General features: G+C 40.7%; 1 protein-coding gene across 9 annotated transcripts in view; it reads right to left on the reverse strand.

Annotated features, from left to right (window-relative positions):
• The window catches only part of atp2b2 (ATPase plasma membrane Ca2+ transporting 2), a 98,893-nt gene that overhangs the window by 73,286 nt on the left and 843 nt on the right, over positions 1 to 24,764 (reverse strand). For 3 of the 9 annotated variants that reach the window (XM_077573525.1, XM_077573520.1, XM_077573526.1), the window contains exons 1-2: positions 1,831 to 2,237; positions 1,319 to 1,500 (exon numbers count right to left, since the gene is read on the reverse strand). In XM_077573525.1, the coding sequence (XP_077429651.1) occupies positions 1,319 to 1,500; positions 1,831 to 1,871 (223 nt within the window). In that variant the 5' untranslated portion in view covers positions 1,872 to 2,237. Of the gene's footprint in view, positions 1 to 1,318; positions 2,238 to 9,093; positions 9,292 to 24,509; positions 24,663 to 24,764 lie in introns of those variants that run through there. The other 6 variants (XM_077573529.1, XM_077573527.1, XM_077573521.1 and 3 more) reach the window with 5 other exon arrangements.

Genomic DNA, 24,764 nt, shown 5'->3' on the forward strand with positions numbered 1-24,764 from the left:
GCACATTCTTTGTTTCAATTCCATGGACATTGTGCATACAGACATGTAGAGACAGACACGGAGAAGAGTTTCACTACTGACTCAGTCAGATGCTGCAATATTAGCCATTTTCACAAAGAATAAATGCCTGCGAGTATTGCTAAATACAAGACATATTTCATTTTAGGAACATCGCTAGTGCTAATGTTAGCAGTTAATGTAAAATCCCACTGACAGGCTAAAGGAAGATGTAAAGAAGAGAAAGTAAGAAAATGTAGAAAATGACATATTAATAAAGACATTTATTTTTCTTGATGTGTGTACTCCATGAATGCATGGCACCACAGTGCCCCTAATAGGCCAAGGTCTGCACAGCAGGAACAGCCAGTATTTATTTTTATTTATTGTGTTTGTGTGTGTATTTATTGTATTATTAATTTACTTTGTTAATCATCCATGTTCCTGTAGTTTAAGTTATATTTTATTATAAATTGTATTTTATTATAAATTATGTTTAACTCTTTCACTGCCAGACGTTTTCAGAAACGGGTTGTCGCCAGTGCCAGCCGATTTAAGCATTTTGACTGATCTTTCAAGGTCCACAGAAAATGTTGTGTTTGGACTATGGAAACACACATACTACCAAATGAAAGATTGGACTCTCATCTTTCATCAGAAAAAAAAAAGTTTGTTTCTACCTTATTCCGTTTTTCAGTTATCAACAATAGAAAATGGTTAGTTTCACCTCTGTTTTGAAACAAACGTCTTTTAACGTCTTTGGCACTCCTCCATAGGATTTTACTAAACGTTATTTAACGTTTTTGGCAGTCAAAGAGTTAAAATTTAAATGTAAATGTACAAAAATATTTAAAATTTAGTTTTTGGTAGTTGAATGAATACAGTTTTGAGCACAGTAATCATTTTTACTGATCATGATTTCAAAATCAATAAACATAATAATAATGACTGTTATTTTTGTCATAGTTGCCTATGATGTGATCATGAATAATTACAGCGTTCGCTCCAATTGAGGGCTGGGCACATCCCACATTCCACTCAATCATTCTTCTAAATAAGGATACGTCTGACTGGCTGATGAGAGAATGACATAGAAGGCAGCGGGCGGGAGTGAGGCATGAAAGTCATATGAATACTAAACAGGTAACCTGGCTGAAGAGATACGTTTGAAAAGGGGACTCCCTCTGTTGTGACGTTGCTCCTACAACCACTTCCTCCAAGACTCCATCCCAGCAGGATGTGAGTCATGGATACATCAGTACAAGACATCCCGCATACACAAGCACCCGGGAGTGTGTGAGTGTGATGGTAGGAGACTCACCTTCCGTGGGTGAGGTTTTCAGTCGTTTGCACAGTCCCTCGACACCCCCGTAGTCCTCCTGGATCTTGACCACCGCCTCGGTGCCGCGAAGCTCCATGAGCGAGCGCAGCTCCATGAGCGAGCAGCCGAAGCCCGCCGCGTGGTTGGCGCCCTCATTTCTTTGGTTCTTGGCGTAGAAATCGCTGTTGGACATGTCCCCCATGATGCCGGCCGGTTATTGCTAATAGGGATCGGATCAGTCTCCAAAGTAGGATTCAAGTAAGCAAAAAAATAAACAGGAATGCCACTTGTGGAGATTTTAAAAAGGATGGCAAAATCCAATTATTGGAGCATCTGTTTCAGCAACAGGGCAGACGAAGACGAGGGGAGAGGAGGATGGAGGGGGGGAGGGGGGAGTTGACGAAGCACAGACTGGGGAGCATCCAGGTGAGCGTCGGACGGCCCCTGTGGTCAGGTCCTGAGAAGGTCGCGAGGCTTGGGGGGGGGGGGGGGGTGCGGGGGCTCAGGCTCACCACGGCTGCAGTCCAGACCCGCTCCATGCGTGGCTTCCCATTGCTGCGATACGGCTGCCGCCTCTACATGGTGGTCATCCCCATCACTGCTGGAGAGATAGATGGAGAGGAGGAGGACGAGGTTAGTTCCGCGGGGAAAGAACGTGAAGGACAGCGCGGGAGCGTCGCGCGGACGTACAACCACAGCCCGCCACTGCGGTAACTCCGCCGCTTCTGTGTCGACGTAGCGCCGCTAACGGAGCTGCTAACCTCATTCTGAGGACAACCAGAGAGGGAAGGGGAGAGAGAGAGAGAGAGAGAGAGAGAGATAGCGGCGGGCGAGAGGACGAAGATGAGGAGGAGAGAAGAAGAGGATGCTCCTCTCGGATGCGGAGAAAGAGGAGGTGAGGTGTGCGCGCGGGGGCGGGAGGCCGGGAGCCGCTCTGATGACAAAATGGAAGAGGTGGCACGTAGCGTCGCACTGTCGCCAGGGAGGATGGGCTGACTTGGAAGGGGGGGGGGGGGGGGCACGTCTGGCATCACACGTCTCATCGGGGTCCATTTCATCGGACGGTGTCACTTCAAGACGACAAGAAAAGACACTTGGACCTCCTTTCTTGCGATTACGCTTTCACGTATAGTTGTCGCTATTGATAGTAAATTTTGCTGCTGTTTATTTCACTAACAACTGCTTATTGGTACTGTCCATGTAAGATTAATACTCTATTGTTAAAAAGATATTTAAATGAATATATAATCCAAATAATCATCTTGTATTAGTCTTGTTTGCTTTGTAGGTTCTCCAATTAGCCCTGCATCAATCTCTCAGTCTTTTCCCCCCAAAACTTTCCTACTGTACCCGCCAAGTAGACTGAATTCATGTCGGCTGTACTGTTGCCAAGGCGGACATCTGTGTCAGCCAGATCCTCTAAATGAAAGCAAACAAATGATCTCCTAGGAAAGAGTGTGAGTGTGTGTGTGTAGACACAATCAAGCGCCAAGATGAGGAGTGCAACTACATCATATGCCTACAAAGAAATGACATCATCAACGGCAGCAGATGGAGCACCTGCGAAAGTGCCACCATGTCCCCGTGTGGCGCCCGACTCTAACTTGGGCATTGAACCCAGCTGCTCGCCTTTGGAGATCAGCAGACAGTATAAACAGAGACGGAAAAGACAACGTAAGATTGAGTTTCTCTTTGGGATTGCAAGAATCGTGCCGATTTTGACGAAGAGCCAAGATGCCCATATCATGTTTAAGATTTGAATTTATAAACCCGAAACATGAAGTGCGTGATTGCCGATTCAGCGCTTACTAAGCAGAATCCTTTGATTTGTGGCCCACAAAAATCGGCGGATGTACTAGTCTATTGGTATTGCTGTTTTCTTCGCAAGTCGACGGCAGACGAGGTCAAGATCAACAACGACGCCGTTGCTCCCACACAGAAGAGACTAAGCAGCGAGAGTTTGTCAGAACAGGACGAGCGAAGGTACTGACAAAGGAGATGATGGGACAATAAGATAACGACACATTTCAGTCCATCATTGAATTCAACTCTTCAATATCTCAAAACTACAGCGCCCTCTTGTGATACTTCCATAAGCTCCTACTCAGACCACCCCCCCCCCCCCCTCATCTCAGTCTCTAACTATGTCCATGTTTCCTCTCGTCCCCTTTCACTCACTTTAGGCTCCCATGACCTGACAGTGACTAATGGCTAACACAAGCCCACACTGCAGGACCTAATCCAGACTGTGTGGAATACTGTAATTAAAAGCTTTTTTTCTTGTTCGTTTTTTTTGCCCAAAGTGAAGGTGCATCTAATTGGACTTTATGAACATGGACACCATCTGGGATGTGAGCTTTCATATGAGCAGATGTCTTAAACACCTGATCATACAACTACAGCATATGAACATGACGGGTCTTCTTCTTCTTCTTCTTCTTCTTCTCCTCCTTTCAACTTTTCCCTTCAGGGGTCGCCACAGCGAATCCGTTTCCGGGTATACAGAGAGTACAAGCACTAATCATGAAAACCTGTTCTTACGTTGAACTGATACTCTTTCTAAAAATGTCCTTGAGCACGGTGAGCAGCAAGAGGCCCACAGCGCCTCCTGCCACTGAGGAAAAGCAGTGCAAGAGAATCCCCTGGGGATGATTGACTCATAGGCCACCACTACATTAGGCAAGGTCACCAAAATATTATTATGGCCTCTCAGTATGATGCGGTGTAGCACAGCCTACCACTCCAAACTACAACCGCGGGTAATAAGCACACATTAATATGTGTAACATAACAACGAGGACACATACATAATATATTGCCCCTAATTACAAAAACAGTGTTTCTTTTCATTACTTTGAGATAAAGACATTTTGCTAAGATTTCCAAAACGAAGGAAATTTATACCTAACGATAGTCACTGTACTTCCATTTTAAATGTTAAAAGTCTCATTCTCACTGGTATGTGATGAGAATGAATTTCTCCGAATTGCACTGAATTCAATTCGACTTCTGCAATTCAACATCTTGTGGGTGGAGTCAATTCAAATTCATCCATTGAATTGAATTGAATTCTGAAATTCTTAAAAAACAGTGAATTTTCCCAGTATCCAAGTATCCAGCTATCAATCAATCGGTTTGAATCAGAACTTAATGAAATACAAATATTGAATGGTTTACTCACTACTTAAATAAAATGATTCAACGCATTTTCCATAAAAACATTGACTTATTTTTACTGTTTTATAATTAAGCTTACTTAAGGCTTTGGTGTTATTTACATTTGTTCACCAAGTAATGAGTTATTAAATCTATTACATCCTTTATTTCAGGTATTATCTACTGTAAAATGTGATGCTGGGGTTTGATGGTTTAGATTATTTTTTAGTGAGCAACTACTACACATTTCGTTAGCTTGATTTATTATTCATTGTGCTATTTTCTCCTTCACTTGCATCTGTGTTAATATGGATGTAGTTCCAAATCCAAATTCCATATACCGTCTGTATTTCTACAAGTCTCAATATCCGACGTGAACAATACATAAAAAAAAATTATAGTGTTTCTCACTATTCCCCTATTGATTTAAATATGAATAACCTCTACCTTTTTTTTTTTGCTTTTTTAATCAAGGTCACATCTATAATGAAGCTGGATTTAATGGTGAATATGCTTTGCACATGCTAAAAAAGTAATACAGAAATAAACGGAAAATAACTCAAAATATACTTGTATGAACATTTTTATACTTCAAAAACGCAACCACTTCCGCATTTTTATGGTCCGTGAATGACAATTGATGATGACGAAAAGACAACGTTTGGGGTCAGTTCACACTTAGCAAGAAAGATAAAGAGCATAAAGAGATGTGTAGTGTAACTTCTACGATCGCCAACACAAAAATTAACTTGCCGTTCCACAGCCAGCCTACTATACAAATTTTTCTGACGCCCACATTTCTCATCAGGCCAGGCGCCGCCTTTTAAAGCCCCACACACTCAAAGAAAAAAATTATACTTGCAGTTGCACCTCACATACAAGTTATTGTGCTATAACGCATTTTTTTCCCCCCTCGATTACCGATTCATCATATGCGATTATCGGTAGGATAGTCAATTCTAAAATGATTGACCTGGTCCATGCACGCACTGCAGTATAGATTTACAGCAGGTGTTTTTCAAAATGTCTTTATTTGCATGCCAGACGCAGATGTGTAAACGTCGCGTCTTCATTTCGATGACGTCAAGCTTTGCATATTGGATTGGCGGCCACATTTGGAAGAGGACTGATCCAAATTTGAAGATATCCGATGACATGTGTTTTTTTTCTGTTCACTCTTTCAAGACGTACATCCCAATTGTTTAACTTAAAAATGGAGATGAATATTTCATTGTTTTTACTTGAACGATGCAGTAGTAAAAACCCAGTCTAACGGGAAGAAGAAGACCTGGGGGGAAAAGAAAAAGGGACTGACAAGCAAGGTTTGACTGGAAAAATAGGACAACGGGCATCAGGCCTAGAAAGGAGGATTAGAAATAGAAAGGGATGCTAGTCTATCTTTGAATTCAGCTGTCTAGAGGGAGATAAGGTGGAATGGAAATGGCTGGCTAGTAGAGCAGGTCTATCGCGCTGCTAATAGAACAAAAGGAAAAGATCACAAGAGTCACTGCTGGCCATTTTAAATGCATTCATAGGCTTCTATTCAACATTGTGAAAAGAAAAACTTAAAAAAGGGGAAAAGGAAAATGTCAAACTTTCTGACAGACACCTTAAGAGGTCAGTCGTGTCCACGGACTGTCAAATGAAAACGCCTGACTGAAATGATGGCCCATCGCTTAAAGAGGACTGTAAGGGACAGAAAAGGAACAGAAAAAGATCTTCCCCAAACTTGTCCCATCAAGTTATGATTGGAAGTGTGTTGGTAAGATGACTGAAATATGCAAGGTTGTTGCCATGTGAGGCCACCTAACGATTGCACAAGTAGAGTCTTAAATGAAAAGTGGACTGAAGCTGAAAGTGAAGGAACCTCTGACAACTCATTCACACTGTGACATTCTTTGGCACACTTACTGTATATCGGAGTCACAAGAAGGAACAGATAAAGAGCTTCACAAAACTGTTCCCATTCATTTGGAACATTATAAGTGACATTGGTCACAAGAGAGAATTGAAAATTAAGAAATCATTGGTGATGCTATGATAATTGACATTGGCCTAAATTGTTGGCCAATCACAATACAGGCGGAATTTAACGAGGACAGCGCAACGCTCCATATACGAGACACCGTGTACATTTATAGGACACGTTGCAGGTGCGATCGTCAATTTTGTCACGCGTGTCGTACCAAAGTCGTTACGCGAACATTTTTCATACTTTCCCCAATTAGCCTCCGAGTCAACTGCTGCTAATGTGCTCCCACCCGGACCCCGGTCAATAACGTGACATTTAAAGTCGCCAGATGAGCACCCGTGCGCTCGAACCGCTCAATGTGTAATGCTATTAGCTGTACATAACGTTACAGCTAACAAATGCAGATGAGTAAGCTCTTGTTTGCTTTACACGGTTTCCATAATCAACCAATCAATGTGGTACCTAAAGGAACAGAATGAGGCTTTCCCCAAACATGAATCGTGGAATAGTCCAGAAATAACCAATCAATAGGGTATGTACCATTTTGGTGCCCCATTGTTGAGGCACCAACTGCAGTGGGTTTGATGCTACTGTTAAAGTAACATAAAAGGGTTTTTCACAAAGTATTCCACAAAGCAATTGGCTGTGGTCAATTTCAAATAAGGCTGTGAAAGGTACGATTCGATTTGTATTGCGATTTATAGGTCACGATTCGATACCGATGATAATCTATAAATTGATTATTGCGATTTTTTTTTTTTTTACTCAAATTTGGAAAATACTAATCAGTAAACTTGTACATGTACACTGTAAGATTTGTATGAAAATGTATTTATTTATTTGAAATTCCAGGCTTATAACTGAGCCACTGCATTTAACAAACAGATTTCATTTTTGAACAGCACTAAAATAAAAATATTAAGGCTTAATGTTCTATTAATAAAACATTCTTCCATGCTTAATGTGTGAATCGTAACCCTAAGTAAGATGTTTTGTTGAATATTCCTATAAAAAAAAATTGATGTTTAAAAATCGATTCGGCCGCATATCGAATCGATTCGAGAATTGCGCGCTGTAACATCGCGATATATTGCCGAATCGATTTTTTCTAACACCCCCTACTTATCTGTACTGCCTCAATTTTGGCACCCTTGCGCCAACCACCTTGGTACGCTATTTTAAAGGAACGGCCATCATGTTTATATTTCTACCATGGTGTACATTCTGCTACTGTTGAGTATGGTTGTCGGAAGATGCTAAAATAACTGATTCAACTCCGTTTTGGACACCCTTCATTTGGATGACCAACCACATTGAGTATGTTACTTAAAGGAGCAGGCCAGTTTTCAGCTTGCAGTGCAGATTGATGATCTAACCCTAACAGTAACACTATGCAGTTTTTTTTTGCATTTGCATATTCAAATCGTTTGTGAAGGCTACCAGCATAAATGGTTTGTACGGTATCATTTTTGAACACTTTTCTATTAACTCTTTGACTGCCAGACGTTTTCAGAAAAGGGATGCCGTGGGTGCCAGCCGATTTAAGCATTTTTGACTGATCTTTCAAGGTTCACAGAAAATTATGTGTTTGGACTATGGAAACACACATACTACCAAATGAAAGATTGGACTCTCATCTTTCATCATAAAAAAAAGTTTGTTTCTACCGTATTCCGTTTTTCAGTAATCAACAATAGAAAATGGTTAGTTTCATCTCTGTTTTGAAAAAAACGTCTTTTAACGTCTTTGGCACTCCTCCATAGGATTTTACTAAACATTATTTAACGTTTTTGGCAGTCAAAGAGTTAAAGAACCAACCACAGTAGTACACTACTTATAAGAACAGCCACATTTTTTATGATGGTACATTTTGTAACTTTTCGGTACAATTGTGGAGGGTACCAAAATATTTGGTCCGTATTGTTCTTATACAGTGGTAAGATACTGAAAATGAAAAGTTCCATTTCCACCATGCAGTTCATTTTGGTACCGTTCAACAGGGTTGTGAAAGGTTGCTAAACAACTTGTGACAATTTCTGAACATGCATCTGCTCAAGGTGCCAACCACTGTGGTACCCATTTGGGGTATCATGGAATAGTCCAGAAATAACTCATCCGTACTGGACCATTTTTTGGCCCCATTCTGTTTGGGTACCAACTGCAGATGTTAAACATCAAATTAAAAATGATGAAAATATGAAAATGGACAAGGAAGGTGGCCGTCGGCATAAAATGGTGAGCAGCAAAGGGACTTGATGGCGACGATGCAGTAGCCCTTAAATATGGTAAAGGTCACGCAGCCATCCCAGCTTTCCAATAGCTTCTAAAATCAATCTCCATGGGCAGCCTGCTTGTCTTAACAGTGATCTTTGGGCGCATCGACTGATCCGCCAAAGCGGCCGCCGCGGGCAGTCGGATCCGCGACGAAGCCGGCCATTTATCGGACACGCTTGCCAGTCGGGCATCACCACTGAGATAACAATCCGACTCCTTACCGATTCCAACAAATAGCAAAAAAAAAAGGCAGGATTGGGATGTGGAGGTGTGCAGTGTACATACAGCACAAAACAAGGATGGTAAACACATCATGCCGTTACTAATTCTTATGTTTTACATCTCAATCCACGCCACGCAAAAAAACACTTACATGACATCAAGGTTACAGTCGCCCGCAGTCCTACAATCCACCTGCGAGCGCACCAGCACATGCGGCGGTGTCGGCGGCGGCGGACTAACCACCGCAGCGGTGTGCTGTATGTGTGTGTGAGTGCGTGCGTGCGTGCGAGTGTAGGTGTGTGAGTGTGTGTGCGTGTACGTGTGAGGAGACTGAGGCTGTGAGCAGCGCTCTCTCTCTCTCTCGCACTGTGCTCCCGCCTCAGCTGGGGCCGTCTCACTGCGCAGCCTGTACCATGTCGGCAGGCGGTGGGGGTGCGACTTGCGTGCGTCTGTGTGTATGTGCGACAAGACTTTTTTTTTTTTTTTCACATTTATGAAATGTTTTCACAAGTAAAATGACATTTTAAAAAAAAAAAAAAAACATTGTACCTGACAACGGATAAGAGGAGATGCCGGAAAGACAAAAAGGGCAAAGAGAAAGAAGTCATGGGTATAGTGACAGCTCTAATGGGGCTATAGTCCATTTTAGTTCCTCCGGGTTCAAGCCACACTAATGTAAGATCTACTTTATGGGACTCATTGCGTTATTATGTTCCAGAGTCGTAAATGTCAAGTGTACAAAAGTGAAAATGCCCAATCAGTATAGAAAGGTTATCCTTACATGAAGATATGTTGTTGAGAATTTGGATAAAATACCAGGGGGAAAAAAATCGGAATAAGCATGCTGCATTTGACGCATCAGCGGGAACGAGGCACCGGCAGAAGAGGAGAACAAGGATCTCCTGTCAGGACAAGAGACGCATTTTATCTGGAAGGACAACATATTACTGTACACATTTTATTTTAATTTGGTTTCCCTTTTTCCTCTCCCTTTTTCTGAGAGAGAGCTCAGTAGTGTTCATTCGGTAATTGTACCGATTCGACATGTCATCATCATTGCTCTCTCTCTTTTTTATCTTTTTTATTTTGTATGTGCGTGTGTACGTGCTCATTAGTTCGCCTAAAACCTATTAAAAAATCCCATACCGTTCACCTAAACCGAATACTTCAGAATCCAGCTGGAGTCGCGAGGTTGTCAGGAGACCCGAGGAAGGATCAAAGAAAAATAATTTATATTTATTTATAATTTGGTTTCCTCTTTAACAGACTTGAAATGATGTTGCGGTGACGGGGCTGGGTCACCCCCGCAAGCAACAAATTTCTGCAGTTCAAGTATCATTTTAGTTGTTCTATCACAATTTTATAACTTGTGCTATTTAAAGCAGCACAACTATATTTCTTTTTACTCACTTTGTTTTGTAGTTAACACAGTAACATGACCTCTGTATTACTTCTATATTCCCCACAGTTCTTTTTTTGTCTCATTTGTTCTTCGTATCTTATCTACTTGTATGCATTCTTTTTACATTGTGCCCCCTGGTGTTCATACTGAGACACTACATAACTGAAATGCCTCGTTTTAACAGGCTAGACGTAAGTGAAATATGTGGCAAGACAGAAAAACATGCAGTTAGGTTAAAATGTCAGGTTGACAAGTTGATATTCTAAGACATGTTATTTGAGTTCAAATGATGCCATGTTCAAAAAACATTTGATCAAACTAAAATCTATTTTAATTACTATTGCACAACAGAATGATCAAGAATAGGATGGTCTCTTGTACCGGTATTTACTTCTCCATAAGGATACAGTTTATCCGCTAGGAGACTATGGACACGCCACAACAAATTGAACACGGTGGCGTAGAACACTGCAAGGTTCAAACACAGCAACAGTGTAGGCTAACGTTAGCATTTTTAGCGCTCATCTACATCCTGGTCTGCTCTATGGCCACATCGTATGGCGTAAAATGAATACCTCTCTGATTATCTGCCCTAAATCCAAACTGAGGCCGATTTCTTTGCCATAGCTTTTGACCAGCAGTATCATAAGGCACATCATAAATGACGGCGTACCTCCGTTTCACGAAGTTTTTGTGAAGTTGCAACACAGAGAAGCAATGATTCACTTAGCCGGAGCGTACGCTGACGGAGATTCGAGCAGGGTGTTACTTTTACAGAACAGCTGTTAAAGACTATTTAACTTGGACACGGTAGAGAAAGAGAGGACGACCTAGAGAGAGAGAGCGAAGGAGAGCAGTGATGGGGATCACGCACACAGGCGTTGAATATCAATGCAGCGCAGTCTGAAAGATTCCAGAGCTGCAGTGCACCAAAAAGCTGCAAGGAAGAGTAGGAGAGGACACGCAGCCACGGTGCTGCAGGTACCGCCAGGTGCGGATGGTCCGGGCATCTGCAGTATATTAGACAGGACGTACCCCCTCGCTTACACGTGCATCAAATCTATTTTCAAGAGTCGCATGAAAAATTCAGCCTGAAGAACATACAGTAGAACTGCCTCACGTTAGCAGTTTTCACCCGTGTGTCCTTTTATTCTTGACTTCTATCAATAATGCAGCGCGGTTGGAGGCGCTCTGGCCAAGTTACATCTGTTCCTGTTTGTACTTGCTGCAAACCTATCGGCCGATGTGTATTTGGTCCTATCTTTTATTGACTAAGTTGTCGGTTTCTTTTCAGAACGGTTCTCAGCGATGACATCATCCATGCGTTCAGGATTGCACTTGTTACACAGCTGGAAGATCGCGATACAAGGGTTGGTTTTTTTGTTTTATCGGTTAAGTGATTTGATTCTTAACCACACACTTCTCAAAAATCTTTTTTTTTTTTTTTTAATAAAGGCTTTGTCTGTTCAGAGTTGTACTTGCCACACGATTAGGAGACCATACAAGTGGGTCATTTGGGCTTAATATTATATTGCAATATTTATTTTTATTTAAAAATACCTTAAAAAAATATATATATATTTTTTTTTATAAAAAAAAATTTATAAAATGAAAAAAAAAGAGAGAGCAATGATGATGACATGTCAAACAATACTGAGCTCTCCAGAAAAAAAAAAATAAAATAAAATAAATAAATAAAATACCTTTAAGTTACCTGAGCTACACTCAACAAAATGAACTAACGACTTAAATCATTGAAGTTGTAATAATAACCTAGCATTTTTAAAGACAGCTTGACAGCGGATTTATGGATAAAGAGTCACTTTTAAGGATAATTAAAGCCTTTGTTGTGGAAAAGCTACCTTAAAGACTTTTTATAAAAGATTGCCCTGTATAAAACAGGATATTGTATTGCGCTCTTTGAACTGTTTAGAAGGCAATTGTTGACAATTGTGTCGATGGAAAGACAAGAACTCGCAACTCTCAAGCTTGGGAGCTATTTTCTCTTTAGTGTGTGTGTGTGTGTGTGCGTGTGTGTGTGTGTGTGTGTGTGTGTGTGTGTGTGTGTGGTGTGGTGTGTGTGGGGGGGGGGTTGCTCTTTTAACCCTTTAAGCGCTGTCTTCACCATGTGGATAAATCTCCAACACTGATCGCTACTAGCTACCGGCCAATAACCATTAGCCTTATTAATTGCACAAGCCTCAAACCATTTCCTAAGTGCTGTAGTAAAATAAAATCGCTTGTGTGTGCACGTGTGCACGTGTGACGTTAATGAGATGGCTCCCAGAGGTAGAATCTTCTCTCACTCAAAGTATTAATTGACTCATGCGTTCCTCACACAATGGGGGAGGAGACGGGTCATGGAGGAACTTTCTGCCCCAAGGACAGCCCGGCGGCATCGGGCGAACGGAAACGCACACACCGTGGGCCACCGAACCCACGTAAGACGTTTGCACTTTGTGTCAGTCACAGGAAAGGCAGTAAAAAGCAGTGTACATTGAAGCTAAGCACATACGGTAGAAATGTCTGTGGGGGCTACGGCAATGTGCATTCCAAAAAGTGAAAAAAATATGACATCGGATTTTGTTAAGATTCTTTCGTATTTCTTAATTGTATTCAATGGATTAATCAATTAATTAATGCATTTGTATACTGTACAGTATTTTATGTAAGGCCCTTTCAGGTTTTATTGAAATACCAAGGCCTTAATCGGGGGGGGGGGGATAAAAAATAAATTTATATTTAAAAATATCGAATGAATAAAATGAATGATTTAAAAGAGATAAACATAATATAAAGCAGGATTTAAAAAAATATATTAATAAAAGATACAAAGGAAAGGAAACTTAGGAGTCACTTAAAAGGCAATATTGACGAAGGGATATGTCGGTTTTTCCAGAGGAAAGGATCTATTAAGCAAATAGAAAAAGAGTACAATCACAAGGACAAGTTGTGGTTACTTAGAAAAGGGATACGAAGCAAGCAGTGGTGTGCCCGAACACAAGTTATCAAAACTGCAGCATCCAAAGCGCACAAAAAAATCCCACCGGTTTAAATCACAAATAAATAAAAAAGCCACAGAACGCCAATAAATTCCCACAAAACCCAACTTCCAAGATGACTGCAGCAGAGTGCAAATCATCTTTTGGACTGGTTGTCTAGAAATATGTTGAACAATTTGAAAAATTGCACCACTGCAATACCACGCTCACAACCCTGCACAGGCCAATCAGTGTAAATGACTAAATGGCAACACTGAATAATGATATGCAATATTCCCCAAAGGGGTCTTAAAATGTGATTACTGCCATGTCAGCACCTGTAGGACATATTGACGGGTAGCAACGATCAGCTATAGCTGATAAAATAAAGGTAGGCATAAAGTAATCATGGGGGCAGTGTGTTTTTCCTAAGAGAAAATTTCAGTGACAATTTCAGTGTGGATACGACAGAAATCAATCAAATTATTTATATAGCACCTTTCATACATTAAAATGCAACTCAAAGTGCTAAACAATTAAAACATCCAAACCCATCTATAAAAAAAAAAAAAACACCCATCCATAAATTTTTTTTTAAAAAAAACCATGGCGGGGCACAGAGAAACCTTGTAAGGAAAGGCACCCAAGAAAACCAATAAGATTTTACACAGCCCCATAACAGCTGGTTTTAGCCAGAAGCTCATGGCCGACTGACATATTTATCAATTTTAATGAGCAATTTAATGAGTGTGTTAATATGTACCGCATTTGGATCTCACACTCATATCTCCCCCTCCAGCTTCACGGTAAGAGTGAACGGCAGTCATAGTAGCAACGCCATCCAGTCAGCACAATCGTCCCCCCCCCCGAAAAAGCAGCCGCACGTTCACCCGTAAAATGTCATCTCCATTATTCCTGGTGCAAACTATGTGACATTTATACACAAAGTCGCTGCCATGTTTGTGGCACTACCCCCCCCCCCCCCCCGAGGGGCGAGAGGTATCAAATCGGTTCAAGACAGATGTGTTTGGGAATGCACCGCGGGTCACAATCACAACTATAAAGTCAGATAAAGGTATATCTTTATCACCAATAAAGCAACCAAATGAGTTACGGGGTCATTAGTTGCTACATCAATATTGTGGGAGATGTGATCAGGTGCAGTGAAATTAATACATTCTCTGATAGTTTGATGAAAGCCATGTTATTAGGACACCTGGGAAATAAATTATAAAAAAAAAAAAATGTCTCCTTTAAAGTTCAAATGAAATATTTCGTGCTTACATTTTTGTATGATTTCCATCAAATGGGGGAGAAAAAAAGTTGAGGCTGTGCATCCTCCTTCCAATGTCTCGTTGCACTGCTCTTGTTCTCAACGCATTTCGCTGCTGAAAGATTTTTCCTGCTCTTGTAAAAGTTCCTGTTGCTATGCAACTGATCTGCCTGGCACCGAGAAATGTTAGCTCACACAGGCTACATGGAGCGCTACACACACACACACGCACTAAGCAGCACAGAATGTAGGCTAATTCTGTACTTGTTCAAAGAGATTGGACTATTAAAAGTTCACCCAAAAAATGTGTCGAACCCGAGCCCGTGTCGTTACAGCTCGTTTCGCAGTGTTGCACAAAAGTGCCCCGGCAGTTCAACGTGTTGCTGCTCCCATCAAGACTCGACTTTACATCCAGCCAATTAGCATTCATTTTGTTCAATGTCAAAACCTCTGATGTCAAAACTAAGCAGAAGACAGAAAGGCGGGTCCTAATCCTGAGTGACACTTTCTGGGAAATAATAAGAGAGGAGACCCGGTCGTCTTCAGTAATAACGTTTATCGCACTGTCATCATCCGTTTTTTTTTATTCAAATAAGACACACTCAAGAAGGGACGTTGCGGGATTAAAGACAGACGCAGCTGTGGGTGACCTCAATGGCTTAATTGGACAACCTTTAGTGGGTTACAGCCATTTCTAACCTTACATTACTTTTATGTTGAGCCCTTCTCTTGACGGTAGCAGGTTCGTTCCTCAAATAAATGTCGTACACACAGAAGCATTTCAAGACTTGCGCGTGTGTCCAAAAGAAGTCGCTGAGGACGTTTAACGGCTGCAATGTACATGCCAAGTCTGGAGTGGCGCTGTAGCGCAGTCACGGGGAGTTAACGGAAAGCGTAGAAGAAGAATAAGCAAAGAAGACGGACCCTTTTTTTTTAAAAAAACTTTATTGTAATCTAAAGAACAAACATGGGTTTGCATGAGTTGGGCTTGTTATTTTCAAAAAAAATAAAATCTCACCGAATCGAGCATGCACGTGTATACCGTATATATAATGTGCAAAATTCAAGCGCTTTATTGGTTTTAATTTTATTAAGATTATACCTTCACAAAACATGCTGTGATGCTGAATCTTTTAATTTTTAATTTTTTTTTAATTTTTAATTTTTAATTTTTTTTTTTTAAAAATTTTATGTATGTGTTGTTGTTTTTTAACACTAATACAGAGCACTAATATGGGCCTAATCGATTATTCGGACGATATTAGCTCTTTTAATTTAAATTCTGCAAAAATCGACAGATTCTTTTGCCTTTTTTTTTTTTTACACACCCCAAAAAAATCTGCTCATTTTTCTCTCTGTTGTAAAGTTAAACAAACTAAACAATAAAGAATTTCTAGATAGTTAAATGTACTACCTGCAATACCTATAATGTTTTGTAAGCGCTAAGGGACCAAAAAAAGACCTAACTTTATTCATTGTATGTTTTTATAACTGTTTTAATTGGCCGATTAATCACTATCGGCATCTGCCTTTTTTGATGATACGACTGTTTTCCTTAATGTTACTCATTTGACACGTTAGCAGAAAATAAAATGCAATCAAGATAAATAAATTCAAGTTGGATCAAATCAAATGCAAATGCATCTACTCCGCTTCAAAGCTACAAACAAAAGTTAGATCATGAAGGGGGGGGGGGGGGGGGGGGGCGCCTTGTGCTGCCCCATTTGCTTCTTGTTTGCTCCGTCGCTTCTGATGTGAACATTTGCATATACCAACAAGCAGCTGAGAGAGAGAGAAAAAAAAAAAAAAAAAACTTGCTTGCTCACTAGCTTGCTACTGCAGAGCTTTAGTGCATGCATCTCTCTCTCTCTCTCTCTCTCTCTCATATTCTCTCTCATTCACGGTCACACCAAGGGCATCGGCTCCCTTGGAACAGCACAGCTCATCACTGGAGAAGAAGAGGAGGAGAAGGAGGAGGATGAAATAGCGATTTCTCACGGCGATGATCACACATGAAAGGCAGACAGGAGGCTAGTGCAAAAAAAAAAAAGTGTAAAAAAAAAAAAAAAAAAAAGGCTTAGCGGGAACAAACAGCACACACGAAGGGGATTAAGAAAAGGAAGGACAATGAGAAAGGAAAGGGGAGATGTTTTAAAAAGGAGTAACGGAGATGTTAATGTGCCTGCTGGTGATAATGAGGATGATGATAGCGATGATTGGGATGATGATGATGAAGAGGAGGAGGAGGAGGAGGAGGACGCACTGCAGCAAAGTGAGGGGAGGTGACAAGGTGGGGTGAATATGTGAGCGGGTGGATTCAGGGTGAAGATAGCGCCAGGATGCCGATGAAGCCGAGACGCGGTGAGGATAAGCACGTGGCAACTTATCTAGAAATTGGGGAAGGCTCGCGTTGACCCGAGGTGAGGGTCCTAACGAGTGTCGGGGGTTCTTGGCGGGATTCCAAGCGCTCATTAGGATCGCCTCAAGCGCGAACGTGCCAACAATCCCACACATGCAAAAAAATAAAAAAATACGAGAAAAAAAAAACAAGCAACAAACTATGCTAACCATGCTAGTTAGCTAGTGATCTGCCTTGCTAGAGCCTCTACAGTATTTATTTCTATTGAAAACGCTTTTCTTCTATTGTTTGAAAACAGTCATGTCAAGACAACGTTACAGCAATGCATTAACATTTTTGCTAGGGGTGTTAGAAAAAATCGATTCGGCAATATATCGCGATATTGCCGCACGCAATTCTCGAATCGATTCAATATGCGGCCGAATCGATTTTGAAACAAATTTTTTATGGGAATATTCAACAAAACGTCTTACTTTTAGGGTTAGGATTTACACATTACGCATGGAAGAATGTTATATTAATAGAACATTAAACCTTAATATTTGATTTCAGTGCTGTTCAAACATGAAACAGACTGCAACCTGAATTTTCAGATAAATAAATAATAAATAACAAGTTTACTGATTAGTATTTTCTAAATTTGAGTTTAAAAAATCGCAATAATAAATTTATAGATTTGTATCGGGATTAATCGGTATCGAATCGTGACCTATGAATCGTGATATGAATCGAATCGCCAGGTACGAGGCAATTCACACCCCTCATTTTTGCATTTTCGGTTTACGTCTCTCAAATGCCATTTAAAACAATTGGGCTTTTTTTTTTTTATGGAGATTGTAAACCTGCGGTCAGAAAACACATTTCTCAGAGTGGCGAATGAAATCTTGCATTTTGCCACGGAGGCAACAAATGTTAGGCCAAATTTGAAAGCAGTCAGCTTAACCTTAACACTTGGCATGGGCATCGCATGCATGGATACAAAACTTTGACAGGATGTCACGTATATAAATGGTCAACATTGGGTTTTTTTTTTATCTTCATTTTGCTTCAATCTGATTTTTAATTTCTTCCATGCCGACCGAGACAACTACCTACCAATCGAGATCATCAAAACTACCTACCAGCTTAGCTACTTTACCAACCAGCCACATCGTATCTACCAAACAACCAATCAATACATCTATGATCTACCTACTTATGTACTTAATCCGTGATCAACCTTACCCACACACTTAACAGTTATATTTTTTTTACATACTGGAAAAGGATGCAACTTGTGCTTTGAACGTAGACACAGAAAATATTGAAATATTACCAATTTACTATTGTAAATACATATAAATTGACTACAAATAACATTACATTTTCAAATAATTTTATATAAATAGTAAAGTCTGCTCAAATCAGCTTTACTAGAATGATAAAGCCGGTTAAAATACATCAACAACAGCACACAAGAAATTAAGACATACCCAACATGTTATTCAGTGGTGATAATAACATGGGACGGTTTCTTAAGCAACTCAAGTCTATCGTGGCCAAGACAGCGTTGTCCATAAATCATTCACTCAACGCCAGGGTCCACTGGCGTGACACTTTGGAGGCCGACCTCACGAAAACCAGAGCGGTTGGTCCTTGTTTCACACCTCGATGAGCTAATACCCGCCTGTTCCCAGCAAATGCTAGATTTATTTTTAACACTTACGCCATATGCTGCATACGGCCCAGAGGCGTTTTGGAGTTATTGTGAGGCGCAATCACGTCTTTATCATACGGACCTTTTGACATATGAATCACGACGAACATGCCTTTAAGCAATACATGGTGTTAACTCTTTACATTGAGGAAGGCATGATGTTAGAGAAGGACCTTATCATTAGCTGGAACTCACACACGATTTTCACAAACTGTTCAAAATTACATGTAGCAATGAATTAGCTAACAGCTAAATGATGTGTAGAGAACCACTAAGTTAAAAGGGCAAAACCTACCAAATTCTGCTCCTCCTTTTTGCTTCCTTTGTCTCGCTTTGAACTGACAAGTTTAAGCACGACGACTCAAGATGGATGCTATGTATTCTTTTGATTGAAAGTTCCGGAATAACATGTCAAATCGGTAAAATTATCGAATGAACAATACCGAGCTCTCCAGAAGAAGAAAAAAAAAAAAGAAAGTTCCGGAATATTTCGCTCAAAGACTTGTTTCCGAACGCTCCTAAATGCCTCGCAGCAACAGCTCCGTGCAAATATTGACTCCACTTGGTTCACGTATAATTAGCAATACGTTTGTTTGCTTCCCAGCTTCAAGCAATGGACGGCGGAGTTATTAATGTAGCGCTATAAACCGCAGATTTCAGTGATAGTAGAGGGAAGTCGAAGTAGATACATTACACAAAAATAGTCATCAATGGAGCGGGACCATGTTAGGTAAAGTGCGATATAGCCGGCGAATGTTCAGCAAGAATAGTCGTCAGCGTCTTGGAGGAACTCCAAACCACAACAAGAAAAACTGTCCTTCCATAATAAAGATCACCAAACGGCTGCAGCCGATTTGAGGTTGCGCTCAAGTCATTACGCTAACACGACACGAGAAGTGACCTGGCTGGTCCGTGATGACATATGAGGTGTGTCAGACAAATTCCAAAACTGGTGTTTACACATTTTTACACATTTCTCATCTAAACTAACAAATGAAATTTCCCTTTCATTGCGGGCCAGATGCTCAAGCAGCGAGACTTCCTGCCATGCTCTGATACGTTTTCCACTACATCATGACTGATAAGAGGCTAATTAAACTAATATTTGCCTTGATTCAACGTGAAAGTTTCACTCGAAGGCCCAATGCTCGACAAGAAGTCGACTCCCGACTGCTGCTCGTAAAACAAACAAATATTTGATTTTTTTTTTGGTTGAAAATTTAGTTTACTCGACAGTTCACAGTGAAGGACGTGTGACCATGAAGAATGGAAGTCACCTTGAGGCGGTGTTAAGGTGCATAAATTACTCAAAGGCCAAATGATAAACTTGATCCCGGGGTCACAACACCAATCTAATGTATATGTAATATCAAAAAGACAGATAAATTATGTTAAATATATTAGGGCTCTATTTTTATGCCTAGTGCAAGTCTGGTAGTCAGTCTCATTAGTTTTCTTTGTTTTGGCATTTTTGCTTAACTAGCATAGATATAATAGGGATGTTTTGTGGCGTTGTGAGATGGAACACAGCAGACTTCATGGCCAATTGAAGCGGCTCACCTCACAAGCGTGTGTCCATGAGTAAGAAGCACATTTCGACTGAAAAAAAAAAGTTCGGTCCTCCATGTGTTAGGTTCACCTGAACTTGTTCAAACAGGTTACTTTGGTGACAGTTTGGACCCTCGGGCTTGTTGCCAAAGTCAAGAATTCAGTGGCTCTTTGAATGTATGTGTTACAACAAACCTCAGGCTAAGCACTAGGATATCGCATTCATTTAAAGAACATGCATAATAACATAATAGGTTTTAGGTCAAATAATGAATACACACCCACATAAAAAAAAAGGAAAAAAAGAGAGAGAGAGCAATGATGATGACATGTCAAATCGGTAAAATTACCGAATGAACAAAACTGAGCTCTCCAGAAAAAAAAAAATAATAATAATAATTTAAAGAACATGCAATTGTGACATAGAAACAAACACTTAAGTACTAGTAGTAGTCGTAATGGCAGCTAATGTGTGGCGCTAGTTAGCTGCCACCTCTAGCATGCGGCCACAACAAAGATTTACTATTTACAGTAGCAAAAGTCGGAATAACTATCGAGGATTTCGACATGGTCAGTCATTTTAAACAAACAAATGTTTCGTAATTAGAAGCAAAAGTTTCAAATGCCACCGAAACCCGTTTGCTGCCACCTGTGTGCGCACCTAATGATGTGGCCGGTGTTCAACCAGCCTATTCATTATGTACCAGTCTTCCATTCATTACATCCTGCCATCATTAGCAGCGGCTAATTAGCAAAGAGTGAACCTGCTCAACCTGCATGCAAAGCACTATTTTGCGATCATTCTGCGGGTCGGCCAGCAATCGAGATAGCCGACCTCGATCGGACGCCTTGTCAGGAGCAACATTCGTTTTGGCTCTTTGCTGCGCTCGGGCTAACGGACCCAAGGCGCGGTGCAGTGAGTGCACGGGGGTCGTTGATTGTATCTTTAATGGCCGCTGTGTGGACGCAGCATTAGCATGGTCAAGTTATTTGCTCTCAGGGGCAATTTCCACTGACTGAACAAGCATTTTTCCGTTCACTCCTTCAAACGCACGCTAAGAAAATGGCAAGTCCCTTACATGACTAATAAAAGGAATGAGTGCTGATTTCATTTTGATTTCACCTTGCGAGCATCTACAGCAACAACACACGTACCTTTAATGAGAAATACTTGCAATCTTAACCCCCAAATTTGTTTTATTAATATAAAACGACATGTCAGGATGCACAAAAAAACTCCATGGGACTCGTCATAAAAACAAATTGAAGTCGACCATTTTCATATTTCAAAAATGTTTGAGAATTCTGCCCCCGAAGCTGGTTTAACTGGTAGGCATGCCTATCACAAGTATACACACAAAAAGGCTCACCAAGCCTGCCATTTTGGTTTTTGGATCTATTGGTCCATTTCTAGGATGAACAAGCCAAACAATGTGATGGTTTGAAGCGAATAATTTAACTGCTCCTAGCTAATTTGTCAGATTGCATACACTTTATACTTAACAAGATAGGTGACATCAACGTTGAAATAACTGAGATTGAACCTGAAAATGTGGATTATGAGAACACATCCAACCAAGTTTTATTGCCAACGTTCCATTTCTACGGTGAGGATTAACGTTCTGTCACGGCACCTTATCAACAGTGTAGCAAGGAACTACAGAAAACTACACCAAGTGATCACTTCCCCAAATGACTTCCTGTGTGCCAAGCAAGTCAATGAAAACACAATCTAGCTTTTGTATTGTTATCTGACTGGTGAGATGGATAGACCACCTATAGTGTGACGCAAAATGAGGACCACCACAGTTGAAGAAGAAAAGAAAAGGGGGGTGGAGCTATAACTCTTTGACTGCCAGACGTTTTCAGAAAAGGGATGCCGTGGGTGCCAGCCGATTTTAAGCATTTTGACTGATCTTTCAAGGTCCACAGAAAATTATGTGTTTGGACTATGGAAACACACATACTACCAAATGAAAGATTGGACTGTCATCTTTCATCAGAAAAAAAAGTTTGTTTCTACCTTATTCCATTTTTGAGTAATCAACAATAGAAAATGGTTAGTTTCACCTCTGTTTTGAAAAAAAAAACGTATTTTAACGTCTTTGGCACTCCTCCATAGGATTTTACTAAACGTTATTTAACGTTTTTGGCAGTCAAAGAGATATGGAGTAAGAGATGGATCGAGCTGATATTGTGGGTGAAGAATGATTTAAGTCCCTCCACATCTCTTTTCAGCAAACACCAACTACTGGAAAATGAAGCTAAAAAATATATATATTCAAAACATATTAAAAGGTGCTCACAACATGAACTAAAACGATTAAACAAAACCCTGCGCAAGGTTTCCTGGAAATGGGTTAAGTAGGATTTGCTTACGTTGCATTCAAGGCAGCTGAGAAAGTTGGAAATGTCTGAGGAACGTGCACAAACTCAACTTCATCATGACTCAAGATGTGTGTGCATAGTGTTTATGCACGCAGACGTTGGACTTCAATTTTCCAGACCTACAACAGGTGGAAATTTACAATTGAATCAAACTACTCCCTGAATGGTGAGGATAAGCAGTACACAGAATGGATGGACTGTTTCCATGCCATTGTTGAATCCATAGTGGATGTAGTCAGACTAATATTTTGACTCTAATTAAACATTGTGACAATACTGATAGACGCTAGGAACGCTCCCTGAGGAATTCAAAGTAGTGTTCAATAGAACATCAACAGAACGCAGGCCTCCCCCAAGGTCAAACAATCCTAATTGAGTTCAGCACCAAACTGAAAGCCCTCCAGAGACACCAACCTGAATTCTGCAAATATCACTCTTTCCTGACGGATAATAACACCTGAAGAAACCCAGCTCGATTTTTCCGCAAACTACAAAATGCGATGAGATTACAAATCTTTTAAAATAGAACAGGACCACATGGTGTCGGGTGAATGAAACGCTGCAGGTGCAGGCGCTGGCTAGAGAAGTTATTACACACCATATTTGACACTTTTCCAAGGGCCCAAATTAGGATGAAAAAGCCTGTTAAGCAGCCACCGACATCATCTAATAGTTCTGTAGTGGTAGACAACAGCTAGGGAGCCAATTAAACGCCATGTTAGCAGCAGTGTGCAGCTAGCACAGTCGCAATGGATTCTTAGCCATGTTGTGTTTTCCAAGAGCCTAAATTAGCCAAAAAAACAAAGAAAATAAATTAAAGTTAAAGTAGCCACCACTATGAGTTAGTATTTCCTCCACAGGTGTAGACACCAGCTAGTAGATTAATACCACATTAGTCACATTAGTGTTAGCCTGCAGCTAGCACGACATTGAGGGATTGTTGTTCGGCCTTAACGGACCCTCCCCCCCCCCCTTTTTTTTTAAAGGAGTCAAATTAGCCAAAATATGAATAAAAGTATAAAGTAAGGCTAAGTAAATTACACCCATGAGATCCTGTTATTGCTCCAAAGATGTCGGAACCCCAAAAAGTTTATTAGATGCCATATTAGCATTAGGCTGTAGCTAGCAAAGTAGCTATTTGTTTGTCAGCCACGTTTGACACGTTTCACAAAGTTTTTTTGTTAGTTTTTTTTTTTTAGCTACTGTAAATTAGCCAAAAGACACCACTAAGAAGAAGCTTATAATGACTAAGCAGGTATAGACACCATACTAGCATGAGCTTAAAACTGTCAAATATGCACGACTTTGTTTGAGGGCCATGTTTGACAGTAAAGACATTTGAATGCGACGAGTGACTTGTGTGTGTTTTCGCTCCTCTCTCGGGAGACTTTTCATGTTATCGCAGGGTCTTGTCTTTCCACATGTTCCCACCGGCTACTCACTCTCTCTACAAAAAAATAAATATCCATCTATTTTCTATAGCGCTTGTCCTCATTATGGTCGTGGGTGAACTGGAGCCTATGCCAGCTGACTCTGGGGCTAGCAGCGGAGTACTCCCCGGACTGATCAGCAGCCAATCGCAGTGAAATAAACAGATAAAAATAAAACAGCTGGCTTCTTTGAAATTTTCCATTTGACACACTTTGTGTACTGGGATGAGTAGGAAAGGCAAATATATACTCAAGTAATGTGTGTTTCCCTAGCCAAAGCGTTAAGTTACAACTCACCAATGTTAAATACTGCAGTGCTGATGATAATTAAAAAAAACACTGATGATTAAAGTTTATACACTAATCTTAGTTTGAGAAAGTTAACAGGGTCAAGTTTCCGCCATTTGACCTGGGGGGGATACACACACCATAACCCTCAATGACAAAAGTGCACGCTTAGTGCCATACTGCACAATTACGGGGTACTCACAAGGGGAAACGGCGGGTCCTGTTCTGGGTGCCCGGCGGTATCCTTCGGGCGTTAGTGCCAGTCGGCTCACCTGCGTGACTCCGAAGGCAATGTGGAGCTTATAGCTTGGGCTTTTCCCTCTTGTACGCACCTCAGCGGAGGCATTATGAGAGGCTGAAAAAGAAAACAACACTTGGAGGAGGAGGAAGATGTGGAGGAGGGAGCGAAGGAAACAACTTACTATAGTGGACATATACATTTTCATTCATTTTGAAG

The sequence above is a fragment of the Vanacampus margaritifer genome, chromosome 8 (assembly GCF_051991255.1).
Source record: "Vanacampus margaritifer isolate UIUO_Vmar chromosome 8, RoL_Vmar_1.0, whole genome shotgun sequence".
NCBI classification, from domain to species: domain Eukaryota; kingdom Metazoa; phylum Chordata; class Actinopteri; order Syngnathiformes; family Syngnathidae; genus Vanacampus; species Vanacampus margaritifer.